Below are 13,561 nucleotides of genomic sequence, written 5' to 3'. Positions count from 1 at the left end.
CACTATGTAATTTCGCACAACTAACCAGCAAGTGCACTGGGTCGTCCAAGTAATACCTTACGTGAGTAAGGGTCGATCCCACGGAGATTGTTGGCTTGAAGCAAGCTATGGTTATCTTATTATTCTTAGTCAGGATACCAATAGGGTTCTTTAGTTTCAATTGTAAGAAGTAAAAGAGCATGAAATTAGTGATTGTTACGCAGTAATGGAGAATGTGTTGGAGTTTTGGAGATGCTTTGTCTTCTGAATCTCTGCTTTCCTATTGTCATCTTCTTCACGCACGCAAGGCTCTTTCTATGGCAAGCTGTGTATTGGTGGATCACCGTTGTCAATGGCTACCATCCGTCCTCTCAGTGAAAATGGTCTAGGTGCACTGTCACCGCACGGCTAATCATCTGTCGGTTCTCACTCATTCTGGAATAGGATCCATTGATCCTTTTGCGTCTGTCACTACGCCCAACACTCGCGAGTTTAAAGCTCGTCACAGTCATCCAATCTCTGAATCCTACTCGGAATACCACAGACAAGGTTTAGACTTTCTGGATTCTCAAGGATGCTGCCAATGGATTCTAGCTTATACCACGAAGACTCTGATTAAGGAATCCAAGAGATACTCATTCAATCTAATGTAGAACAGAGGTGGTTGTCAGGCACGAATTCATAGGTTGAGAATGGTGATGAGTGTCACGGATAATCACCTTCTTTATATTAAAGTGCAAATGAATATCTTAGATAGAAACAAGCGTGTTTGAATAGAAAACAGAAATAATTGCATTAATTCATCGAGACGCTGCAAAGCTCCTCACCCCCAACAAAGGAGTTTAGAGACTCATGCCGTCAAAGAGTACAAAGTTCAGATCTAAAAATGTCATGAGGTTCAAAATAAGTCTCTAAAAGTTGTTTAAATACTAAACTAGTAACCTAGGTTTTCAGAAAATGAGTAAACTAAGATAGATAGTGCAGAAATTAACTTCTGGGGCCCACTTGGTGTGTTCTGGGGCTAAGACTTGAGCTTCTCACGTGCCTGGGCTATTTCTGGAGTTAAACGTCAGGTTGTAACCTGTTTCTGGCGTTTAACTCCAACTTGCAACCTATTTCTGGCGTTCAACACTAGAATGCAACATGGAACTAGCGTTAAACACCAGTTTACGTCGTTTATCTTCGAGCAAAGTATGAACTATTAAATATTGTTGGAAAGCCCTGGATGTCTACTTTCCAACCCAATTGAGAGCGCGCCAATTGGACTCCTGTAGCTCCAAAAAATCCATTCCGAGTGCAGGGATGTCAGAATCCAACAACATCAGCAGTCCTTTTTCAGCCTGAATCAGATTTTTGCTCAGCTCCCTCAATTTCAGCCAGAAAATACCTAAAATCACAGAAAAACACACAAACTCATAGTAAAGTTCAGAAATATGAATTTTGCCTAAAAACTAATAAAAATATACTAAAAACTAACTAAAATATACTAAAATCTACATGAAATTACCCCCCAAAAGCGTATAAAATATCCGCTCATCAGTCACGCGTATGCGTGGCCTGACGAAATCCTACCTCACGCAAACGGGTGAGGCACGCAAATGCGTGGCCATGAATTCCACCAAATCCTCATTTCTTCATGAATTCTCCACTTTGCATGCCTTTTTTCTTCCCTTCTTTGATCCAATCCTTACCTCCTAAGCCTGAAATCACTAAACAAACACATCAAAGCATCGAGTGGAATTAAAGTGAATTAAATTTAGCAAATTAAGAGCATAAAAAGCATGTTTTCAATCTTAAGTGCAAATTAGGAAGAATTCATAAAACTATGCTATTTCAATGAATAAATGTGAGAAAATTGATAAAATTTCATCAAATTTACTATAGGATAAACCATAAAATTTTAGTTTATCACAAGACTACAATGTTACTAGTTCTTTTAAATAAGGTGGAGTAGGAGAAATTAAACTGAGGTTGTTGAAAGTAAAAGTCCAAGGTTTAGTTGTAGTTTGTCTGTTTACTATCTTAGCGATGCCAAAGAAAATTCTTAGGATCAAGAGAATAAAAACTCTAACATGGTTCTAGTAAGAAGGAGGATGGTATAGCACCAAAGAAGATAAGAGAATTGAGATTTGTAAATACAGTTATTCTTAATATTGCACTGTTTATAAATAGTGGTGGAAGTTTTTTAAAGAAGATTGTCCACTATAAAAGAAAGTTGTGTACTTACAATAATTTGAACTCTAATGATATAATGTCGAGTTAGATCTTTTTAGGAAGTCCATAGATAGACATTTGTCAATTACAAATTAAGGACTAACATATGAAAAAAATGGCCAATGATCTTACTATAGAGGTAGGAGATGGAAAAAGAACTAGATTTTAGGATAATACGTAATTATAGTTTGAAAATTTGAAAGCCTCATTTTTTAGTTTTTTTTCTCAATCTCAAACAAAAAAAGAATTTGTTATAGGAAACAATGAGTTTTGGGATTAAGTTAAATGCGTTTGGAACTATTAATGGAGGCAAAAACTTTGTCAATATGAGTTGGAGCTTTTAGACAAACTTCACGGAATTTTTATAACCAATTAAATTGATAGGAAGAAGAGAGGATGAATTTTTGTAGAAGTTTGATAAAATAAATGTATTTTCTACTAATTCATTTATGTATGTTTTGTAAGTGAAAACTCTTTCAGAGGATATAGCATGCTATAAACACAATAAAGAGATTTGGAGCGAATTGATTCCTCTATGAGTTGTGTTTACTTGTTTTGTTTTAATTGATTGGGTTATCACTGAAGATCATTTGAATCTATTGGATATTATTAAACAAAGCGATATTGTATATCAGTCATGATTCTGAAAATTAGATCGGACTGACCTATTCGACCGGTATAACTGCGAACGGAACACTAATGCGATTCGGTTCAGCCTTAAAAACCGTTATTGTAAAAAACAGGTTAGAAACCGCTAAATCAATTAGAAACCGATTGGTCGGGTTGAACCGGGACCCGGTCGGTTCTCTTGAAGCGACCTTGCGTTGTTAAGAAGTAGAACCCGCCAAGGTTCTCTTCGGTCCTCACCCCCATTTCCTCTGCGCTGCAGTCCCCCACCCCCAAATCACAACCCTAGGTCACAGAAGTCTCCCCCACCGCCGCAGGGAGTGAGAATCAGCGCCGCCGGCCATTGCTTTCAGTCACCTTGAAACCTTCAACCAAGCTTCTCTCTCAAAGAAAGAAAAAAAAAAGTGATAAACCCTAGCCTCCATTGTCGCCGTCGTTCTTCTCACCGCCGCCGTTCCACCGTTCTCCCCCAGCTTCTTTTCTTCGCGAGTTGCCAGCTTCTTTGCCAGCCTCCATTGTCGTCCGTCGTGTGCTCGTCGCTGCCGCCAGCTTCTCCGCGTCACATTGTTGCTCCCTCTCCTATAAATATCTGCTCACTATCCTCGCCGAAGGTAATCAGTCAGTGCTTGTTCTTACTTGTTCTTGGACTCTTGGTTGATTAACTCTGTTATTGGCTTACTTCTTGATGATAAATTGATACTGATTCTTGTGATAAATAGATACTGGCTTAGTGAATTTGCTGGAATTAAGTTACGCTATGGTTTCTGTAGGAGAAACATTATATCTAATACTATCCGTGTTCCTTTTTTAATTACTATTTGATTTCATTAGATGTGGGGTTTGGTGGCGATTACTTTGCAAAATCATAAAAGAAGTTTTGTAATTAATCATTATTGAAAACAAAAATGAACGTCACTTTAGTATTTGATTAGCGATTATGTTATCAACATGTTATTTCCGTTAACAAAACTTTGGAATCGAATTACAGGTTTCTTAATTCTTATAGGAGTTAGTTTCTTAATCTTGTGCTTAGATTGTAACTGTTAATTTCAGTTATGGATGATAATATAAATCAAGAAGCATTTTTCTTGCTCATAATAATGGTTTCTGCCAATCAAGTAGCATTTGCTTAGATGGTGACTATCTTCCATTTTTTCTCTTTCAATATGCTCTGTTCAGACTGTTTTCTGCCTCAGTTATTATATGCTGAATGTTTTCAATATTCTCTTCCAATTGGGGATTGTATGAGTTATTATATGCTTCATTTTTCATTGTTCTAACTTCTGTTATTACAAAAATTTGCAATTGGTGATCTTTTGATTTATTATATGCTTTCATGTTTTCATTGTTCTGTTTTTATGAAGAAAAAATTTGCAATTGGTGATTGTATGATTCATGTTTTCATTGTTCTGTTGTTTAAAAAAAAAAAATTGTTTCATTGTTTGGTTGCATTGGCCCTGCCTCTCCTCCTGCGTTGGATTTTTTTTTTCAGGCTCTATTGTGTGTTTGTTGTGCAACACTTATCATTTTTTGTTTTATTTTTTTGACCCAGCTACATTAAGGCAATATCCTCTGTCTTGAACTTGTGCACTGTGATTCAATCCAGTCATTTTTAATGGAAGTATAACTATGTTAATTGTCTGCAGCAAGTTTTTGTAGATTTTGATGATTGATGACAAATTTTCATGTTGACATTTCAAATTTGGATATTTCTTTTTGTTATTTTTGTGATTGTATTTTGATAATATTATATGATTTTGGTTGTTGACATTTCATGTGGCGCCTTAAATTTGGAAGATATTTTAAATTTATTTATTAACGGTTTTTTCGGTTGAACTACGGTTGCACCGGTTGAACCAGTGAATCAGTAGTGAACCAGTAACAAAAGTGGTTTGATGACCGGTCCGGTTTTCAGAACCTTGATATCAGTATATGTGCTCTCTACGAAGGATGTTGAAGCTGTTCAGTATTTATTTTTTAATTGTGAATTTACTTGACAAGTGTGGTGTTCTTTGATGGTTGATTTTGGACTACTTTTGACTTCCTCAAGAATTGTAAAATAACACTTTGAGAGTTGTATAACAGTGTCAATAAAAAAGAGGTTGATTGGCTCTTGCTATGTTATTTGGATTATTAGACTGTCTTTTAGAATAAAATAGTAGAGGTTGTCAAAATTAACAGATTGCTCAAAAGTTATAAGTAGTAGAGTGGTGGTTGACCTTGTAGTTGTTGAAAGTAATGATAGAGATAACATAAGAATAGTAAACTTATGTCTGTCGTTTTATTTTCTGTCATTTATTCTTGTTTTTTAGTATGATCCACGTTGTTATGTTGAGTTATTTGATTTAAAATAATAATAATAATAATATGCAAACCAAACAATTATTGAATTTCCCTCTAGGCCTCCTTTGTGGCATTTGTAAATCGTCAACTAAACCAACTCTTTGTTAACAACATTTTTAACTAACTCTTAATTTTTGGACATATTTTCCTGGTAACATTTACACTAGTTTTGGATGGCAGAGGACTAACTTTTTATGATGTGATTTGTGTAATTAGGTGGTTAAATTGACAGCATGCTTACTTTTGATTGTGATTTCGTTTATATCTTGAGAGATATTTCATAAGAAACATGAAATTTCCTAAAGGAAATTGATTGTGTTATTTGGCGAGATACAATGAGGATTAATAAATAGATCATAATACTAAAAGATCACTACAAATAGTCATGTCACATAATATATAATGCGGTATTGTGCATGTTCTGCACTTTGTACATTTGGTTTATTATTATTGCAAAGCTATTATGGTTATGTGGTTGTCTGAAAGTTAGACGCTCATAGTCTAGAATTCACTTATGATTCTTAACTAGTAGTTTTGTGGACTAAAGTAATCTGTTTTATGTTAAATTATTTTCAGAATGTAATTTATGTCCATAATTATTCAACCTGATAGTCATTTTCAAAGTGTTTTATCTTGTGTCATTTCTATTGATGGTTGACTTTTGTATTTGTCAAAACAAATTAAATTTTTAAGTTTGACATTCTTTAAACTTAAGAAGTGGTTGAATCATTTACTTTGAATTTTAACGATCTATTTTAATTGATTTGACGACTAATTTTATGTCCGTACATAGTATTTTTATTTTTTTAATTTGTATATTTTGTTCCAAAGAAAAATTAAGTATCTGCTCTTACCAATAGGATGAGATAAAATAGGTGCGAGGAGTGGTTAGGATTAACTTCTTTTAAATAAAAAATTGATAAAATAAAATTAAAATTATGAAATTTACGTATGCAAAAAATTATAAATCTAGTAGTATTTTTTATTGAAAAATAGTACATGTTACAAAGGTTGAAGTGTCCAGCTAAATTGAACAATAAAATTTGAATGAATAACTAAATAAAAATAATGAAAATAATTTTTATAAATATTAGATCAATTTAATTAAATTTAATTAACAAAAACACTTGTTCCTTTAGCATAACACATCCTTATTTGGTTTACAAATTTCTTTCAATTTTGAAGATCTGTTTGCTGAATTTATGTTAAATAATTTTCTTAGTGAAATTCCTGAAATAACCCTAAGTACTTTAACCGCCGCTAGCCAGCTACCCTCAATCTCAACCCTCTCATCTCTCTCGCTGTCCCCATCTCCACACTCCATTCTCTATTCTCCCTCGCTCGCCATCGCTCTCCCTCCCTACACACACTCACAGCCTCTCTCACTCTCGATCTCTGCCTCCCAACTCATTTCTCCCTCTACCCCTAATTCCTCGTCCTTGCCACCGTTGTCTTATTCCCTCGCTGGTGCCCTCTGCTTCTGCGCCACCGTCATCCACCAAGTGGTATTTTAAATTCCATTAATTTCAATGTTAAATTGTTAAATTATGTTGTTATGTTGTAAAATTCTGTTGACTTGTTAAATTAAGTGTTAAATTGTGTTTTTCGTAACCGTTTTTCTTTGAATTTCAGGCAATGGAGTTTGTTAATAGGATAGTTGAAAGTGCAAGGAAAGCTTCGAACAACAATACGGTGATCAATGTTTGTCTCGCTGCTTCGTTTATGGTGCTGGCTGGTAGATCATTCCATCAGCAAAAAATAATTGAGGCTCTGGAGACTGAGAAAGCATCTCTTGTAAAATCAAATAAGGATATTAAAAGGACTCTTTGGAATTGGAAGCAGCAGCTCTACGCAGAAGCCGCGAGCGACGACGCCCTCGTACCGCTGCATAGGCTCAAGGCCATCTACGGCGAAACCCCGCATTCTACAGCCGGTAATTTACTTGCTAACCCTAATTTTGGAAGCAATTAATTTGGATTTAGTTTGTATACTCAAGTTATATAAATGTTTTAACATCCAATGATGCATGGATATGATTAGGTAATAGTTTCAATTAAATTACTTGAATAGTGATTTGATTTACACTGTGTATCCATTGACACTTTTCATGAACTTAGCAAAGAAGTGCATATCCCATTGGCACTTGGATAAACAGCTGTCAGCATAAAAGCCTCATAGACGTAGGAGGAATTCTGTAGGTCTATTGATGTTTAGTATTCAGTCGACCTTGTTGGTTTGTACATCCAATTTTAAAGCCTCGTCTTTCTCAAATTTGTTTGACAACTTGATTGATATCTTGCCCCTAGTGTTATTTTGTTTGACAACTTAACATTTTGTTGTAGCCCAGTGTCATTTCGTCGAACCTCTTATGTAACATTAACATCATTTGGTCTTGTCTACCCAAATCGATATCATGTTCAAGAGGGTTTTGTTTTGCATTTTCCCCTTGTATTTCAATAAAATCATTTTGATTTTTTCTTCAGACTAACTATTTTAGCAATTTGGGTCAATTTACAGACTAATTGCACGCACTTAGTATTTGTTGACTCAATAAAAGGACTAAGTATTGTTGTCGTATGATGAGTCAAGATGTTAACGAAATGGCTTTCACTTATCCGTTGATGAAACATTGCCAATGCATCAAAAGTAACAATGGGGCTTTCTGCTAGCGATGTTCTTGGCATATTGGAAAAAAATTGTCCTATCCGAGCCCGCCCCTCCCATCCCCGATAAAAGTTAAATAACACTTTAATTTTTACATATTCATATATAAATTAAGATAAAAATTTAAAATTCATAAATAAATTAAAATACAAACATAAAATTCATACAATGTCAAATAACATGAAATAAAAAAAAGCTAATGTCCGATCACTACAAATTTAACACCATAATAAAGAAATTACAACATTAGATATAAAGGAGTCTTCAATCCTTATTCTTGATCATTTTCCACATCTTGATCGTCATTAAAAGTTTGAAAGTCAAGATTTAAACCTGAAAATTGAAAGAGATAGCAATTAACAAATGAATTAGTATTATGTAAAAAATTAACATAAATGAAGATTAAATAATATATTACCTTTACTTCCCAAAGTTGTCCACAACCAACTTTAGCCACACATCAAAGCTTTAGTTATGTTTTCTTTGAGCTTTCTGCGATGAGGAGAAATTACACGACCACTTGTACTGAAAGCAGATTTGGAGGCAACAGTTGACACTGGAATAGAATATATATCCTTGGCTATTTTTGCAAGAATTTTAAGTTTCATCTGATTGTTCTTCTATCATTTCAAAACATTAAAGTTAGGTTAATTTGGAGGATGAGTTTCCTCCTCAAGATAATGATCAAACTCAATATTCACATATGAACTCCTTGTCATTTTTTTTTCTTTTAAGATATACCATATAATCATCACGCCCAAATAGATTACATTTCCACTTTCATGAACTTCTTTTATACCAATATGTGACACATCATAAACTCATTTTTTTATTGCATTCATTAACCATCTCATTACAGAACTGATGAATTCTGCCATCTTGCTTGGAACATTTTGTTGGATCTGGATATATTTTTTCAAATTGAAACTCAATTCCAACAGTTCATCTATCATAGTATCATCAATAGAACAGTTATCCAATGTAACAGTGCATAATTTTTTATCAATGTTCCATTATAATAGTTTTTTTAATCAATGTTTGAGTGAGAACTTCACTTGTATGTGGACAAGGAACATAACAAAAGCTGAAAAGAAACAAACATGTATGCATTTTAGATTAATGAAAATCAACATATGAAGACAACACAATGTATAAAAGTTTATAAATTTTTTGAAGTACATCAATAGGCACATATGCAACTTCCACGAACTATCAATATAGTGAGCCGTGACAACCATGTATCTTTTTTCTTGATTAGAAGTCCACATGTCGCTAGTTATTGCAACTCTACTATTATTTTCATCTAGTTGAAGAGTTAACTTTAGCTTCTCATCCCCATACATCTTCAAGATGTCTTTCCTAATTGTGTTTTGACTAGGCACTTTAAATGTTGGTTGCATTGAAGCAAACACTCGCCTCAATCCATGGTAGTCCACACAACTCAAAGGATACTCATGCAAGACAATCATTTCGGCAACACATCTTTTTGTGTATGAAGGATCAAACACAGAGCCATCTTCATTCACTTTTTACATTTGTGATTGTTTTTGCTATTGATTCAACAATTGATGATTGCCTTCAATAACTTGGTACTATTCCTCGGATTTGCATTAAGCACACTCTTGCGAAATTTGCATTTTGCCTTCTATTCACCTTCAACTTTCAAACGATCAAAATACTCCCAATAAGCACTTTTAACATTAGCCTTATTATCACCTTCAATAGGAGTTGATCCTTCTGGAGTTGAGACATTATTATCTGTTGCTTGTGGAGTTTCTGAAGTTGGATTATCATTACTCTGAACTTCAATTTCATTATTATTAGGAGAGGAGCAACACTGTTGCTTTGTGTGTCTTCTCTAGCATTATTAGTCATGAAATAATCTTAAAACACCTACATAAAAAAAATTGAAAAAACTAAGTAGCATTAAACAAAATAAAAATACTTATAGCAACAAAAATAAAAACAGACAAAAACAATGCAAGTAATATATGATGACAATAAACATGTTAGTCTTCCTAACATAAGTTGCTACAAATAATAATACAGCGCTGTGAAAGACTAAATAGAGCATATAAACTAGATTTAATCTTATAAACAAATGGATTAGTAAATATGGAGTAATTGAAGAAGTATGTTATGCATATAAAACGGTATCAAGGCATAAGCCATTGGATTTGTAAATATGGATTATACAGATTATGAGTGCCCCTAATTAGCTGCATATTACTCTTCCTAACATAAGTTGCAGTTACAGTTACAGAGTTATAGAGTTCCACAGTAAATGAAAGATAAGCAAATATATGAATAACAGAGTTCCAGAGTTACAGATTATGAGTTCCCCTAATTAGCTGCATATTACTCTTCCTAACATAAGTTGCAGTTGCAGTTACAGAGTTACCGAGTAAATGAATGATAAGCAAACATATGAATAACAGAGTTCCAGAATTACAGATTATTAGTGCCCCTAATTAGCTGCATATTACTATTCCTAACATGTTGCAGTTACAGTTATAGTTGTAGATTCACAATGAGAGAGAGAGAGAGAGAGTGAGAGAGAGAGATAGATAGGAACGTACCTGCAGATTCAGTGATTTGCGGCGACAGTGACGTTGCAGATTCACAAATCACAATGAGAAAGAGAGAACTTAGGGGCAGATGGAGGGCGGCGGCGGGCGGGTAAGTTCGGGCATTAGAGAATTCGAAGAAGAAGCTCTGCTCTCAGACAGAGGACGGCGGCCAGCAGGTAAGTTCAGGCATTAGAGAATTCAAAGAAGCTCTGCTCTCAAACGGCGGACGGCGGCCGGCGGGTAAGTTCAGGCGTTAGAGAATTCGAAGAAGAAGCTCTGCTCTCAGACGAAGGACGGCGGCCGGCGGGTAAGTTCAGGCGTTAGAGAATTCGAAGAAGAAGCTCTGCTCTGGGAGTCTGGGTAAGTTCAGGCATTGGAGAATTCGAAGAAGCCCTGCTCTCAAACGGAGGACGGCAGCCGGCGGGTAGGCATTGGAGAAGAAGCTCGCACTCCGGGGTGGGTACACCCTGACCCTGCCCTGCTGGTGCACCCGCCCCGCACTGGGTCGGGTTATTACCCGTCCCGACCCAGTAGAGGCGGATCGGGTACCCATGAGTTCAGGTACTCCTGCCAACCCTAAATTATTTCTTTTTGTGTTATGAGTTCTGTGACTTGGGAGCCAATGTTATACATATAATCCCTTGTGTTTGAGAAGTTTTGGTATGCTTATAATGCGGTCAATTATTTGGATGGAACACAGTTTATTTTCACTTGTGATTCTGGCAACATCAGATATTGCCTTGACAAAACAAGGTTTCAATTTGGAGGGGGAAAGAAACCCTGAATTGAAATTAGGGATGGAATCGAGCCAACCTAAGTTCAAGTTTGGTTCATCACTCAGCTCATTAACAATCGAGTCTATTTGTAAAGTTTAAACTCGACTCACCAAAAGCTCACAAGTTGAATTGAGCTCACGAGCTGGCTCAAATAACATGAACATATATATATGTTGTCTATCTATCAATTATGATTTATTTCGTCTATCAATATATGCCTATGTGATTAAAAGTACAAAATACAAGTTCAAGTTCAACTCATTTAATGAGTTCAAATCTTGGCTCAAACTTGGCTCACAAACTCATGAGCTTAGCTTATCGACCTATCCATAAGTTGAACTCAAATTGGCTCACGAGCTAGCTTGACTTACTCCTGGCTCCAATCGAAACCTCCTTGTCAATTTTTGTATTAAGTGTTGTAGGTGATAATATATTACCGTTAGGAAGACCATGGAGATAGTTTGTTACTACCTTCATTTATTGTTTTAATATAGATATAAATTTTCAACGAGGGAAAAAGGGCTTATTTCACAAAGCATTTGTGTTGCTATTCCTTGATGACAATATGTTTCTTACTTTTGCTATTTGATTTTGGGGCAGTTGAGTGGATGTTAGTTGTTTTTAGTTTCATTTTGATAAAAAAATGATTCGTTCTAAGAACTTATTATCAGTTTCTGTTTATCTCATCAACTCCTCCTGTTAGAGAAAATTTCCAGTCTTAAATAGGAAGTGTTAGGGTATAAATGGATGGAGAATGATAGCAGGACAAGAGGCAATAACATTAGTTCAGTGAACTGTTAAAAGTTAAAATTGTTGAAAAAATAAGGAGAAAAATTCATACATAAATGTCACTCATTAATCATCCACTATGTTCCAAGTATTTATTTGCCAGCTTGACTGCTGCATCATTTGTTGTGTCTACATTAGTTTAACTACCTTGTCGATTTGTTTTATAAGTCTGATTTGGTGCCTAAACATGTCACAACTAGTAAAGCATTGCAAATGCTTGATGTTGGTCATCCAAGTTTGGGATTCATCATGATTTTCATGTACTACTTTTATGGTTTTTCCAGGAGATGCTGTGAATGAAGATGCAAATTCGGCTAGTCTTAGCAAGTTTGTTGCTTGAGATCTGCAAAATTGTTAACAAATGTTAAAGTTTTGGCACTGAAACTCCAGAAGAGTGTTAGTAAAATAATTTCTAACGGAACAAGAACATATTATTCTGTCGTACTTGGTTGTTTTAGTTTGCATGTAAATTTAGAACCTTGAGGAAATTAAAAGTGGTGAAACCTTCATCAATGGAAGGACAAAATCACATTTTTGTTACGGTTATATGTTTGATCTATATAACAATGAGTTAGGCTTATAAAAGCAGGAAAGATTTCCATGTTATTGACTTTGGTGATATAAGTTGTTTCTCTATTTCATCACCTATTTCTCGATGTGTACAGTCTTTCGTAATTCCTTTCCCTGTTTATTGCTTATTCCAAGTCGAAGTGATGGTGCTAACAAGTTTTTAATGTCTGTCTTAATCAAGAAATGCAGCATATGCCATGTATAAACAACTTCCTAATAGTTTGTTTTAATATTTAACAAAGAATGCGTTAGATAAAACATAAATATGTTTCTTGTAAAACATTTTGAAAGCGCGAATTCTATTTGATTATTAGAGGATTTTTTATGGCTAATAAGGGCGAATGCAATTAGTTAGGGTTTGAATCATAGGTAAAAAGTGGTTGGAACAAAATCGCAGAAAAGAGTACAATTTTTTTAAGAGAAAAATTCACATGATATTTTTAGGACAATTTACCTAAATAAAATGGTTGGGAGAAATTTATACTTAAATACAATAATTGCAATTCCGTTACTTTCGTGTCCTGATTTATTATTATGTAAACTGTGGTAAGTTATCATGTTTTATTTTTTACACATAAACCGAATCTTGTTACTTCCTACTGTTTATGAAGGGATATGTAAATGCAAAAATTTTTGTTACTTGCCACGGTTTATGAAGAGAAAAATTCTATACATATGAGTGAGATTTAAGCAGTTTTCAAAATGGAAGAGAAATTACCTGATTCAACCAAAGCAAAAAATGTAACATGGATCAACTAGAAGCGTGTTTTTATGTAATTCGAATCAAACTAATTCGAATTACAAACCAACAGCAATTCGAAGTTGATCAATTCAAAATATTCAGCCAAAATTCGTACGTAATTCGAACCTACCTTATTCGAATTATGCATGCAGGTTGACCCAGAGTAGTTCGAATTACACTCATTCGAATTATAAGGGATGCAATTCGAATTACACTAAAAAAACAAAATTATCTAGAATATTGGACTAGCTCAATGTTAATTAGATTTTTTATTTCTATTATAAAAT

The 13,561-nt window shown here is 34.6% G+C and overlaps 1 protein-coding gene across 1 annotated transcript; it reads left to right on the top strand.

Annotated features, from left to right (window-relative positions):
• The first annotated feature begins 3,044 nt into the window (after window positions 1-3,044).
• Window positions 3,045-12,610, top strand: LOC107465414 (uncharacterized). Its single transcript, XM_052253639.1, has 3 exons — window positions 3,045-3,431; window positions 6,796-7,096; window positions 12,247-12,610. The coding sequence occupies exons 2-3, from the start codon at window positions 6,799-6,801 to the stop codon at window positions 12,300-12,302; spliced, it is 354 nt and encodes a 117-aa protein (XP_052109599.1). The 5' UTR covers window positions 3,045-3,431; window positions 6,796-6,798; the 3' UTR covers window positions 12,303-12,610.
• Window positions 12,611-13,561: the final 951 nt, after the last annotated feature.

This window comes from Arachis duranensis, chromosome 9 (assembly GCF_000817695.3).
Source record: "Arachis duranensis cultivar V14167 chromosome 9, aradu.V14167.gnm2.J7QH, whole genome shotgun sequence".
NCBI classification, from domain to species: Eukaryota; Viridiplantae; Streptophyta; class Magnoliopsida; order Fabales; family Fabaceae; genus Arachis; species Arachis duranensis.
This window is presented reverse-complemented; position numbering and strand designations above follow the sequence as displayed.

Excerpts from the sequence above, each read along its gene's own strand:
- LOC107465414 (XM_052253639.1), top strand. The coding sequence starts at position 6,799 with ATGGAGTTTGTTAATAGGATAGTTGAAAGTGCAAGGAAAGCTTCGAAC. Across the intron at positions 7,097-12,246 it reads AACCCCGCATTCTACAGCCG|GAGATGCTGTGAATGAAGAT; the intron begins GTAATTTACTTG and ends TGGTTTTTCCAG.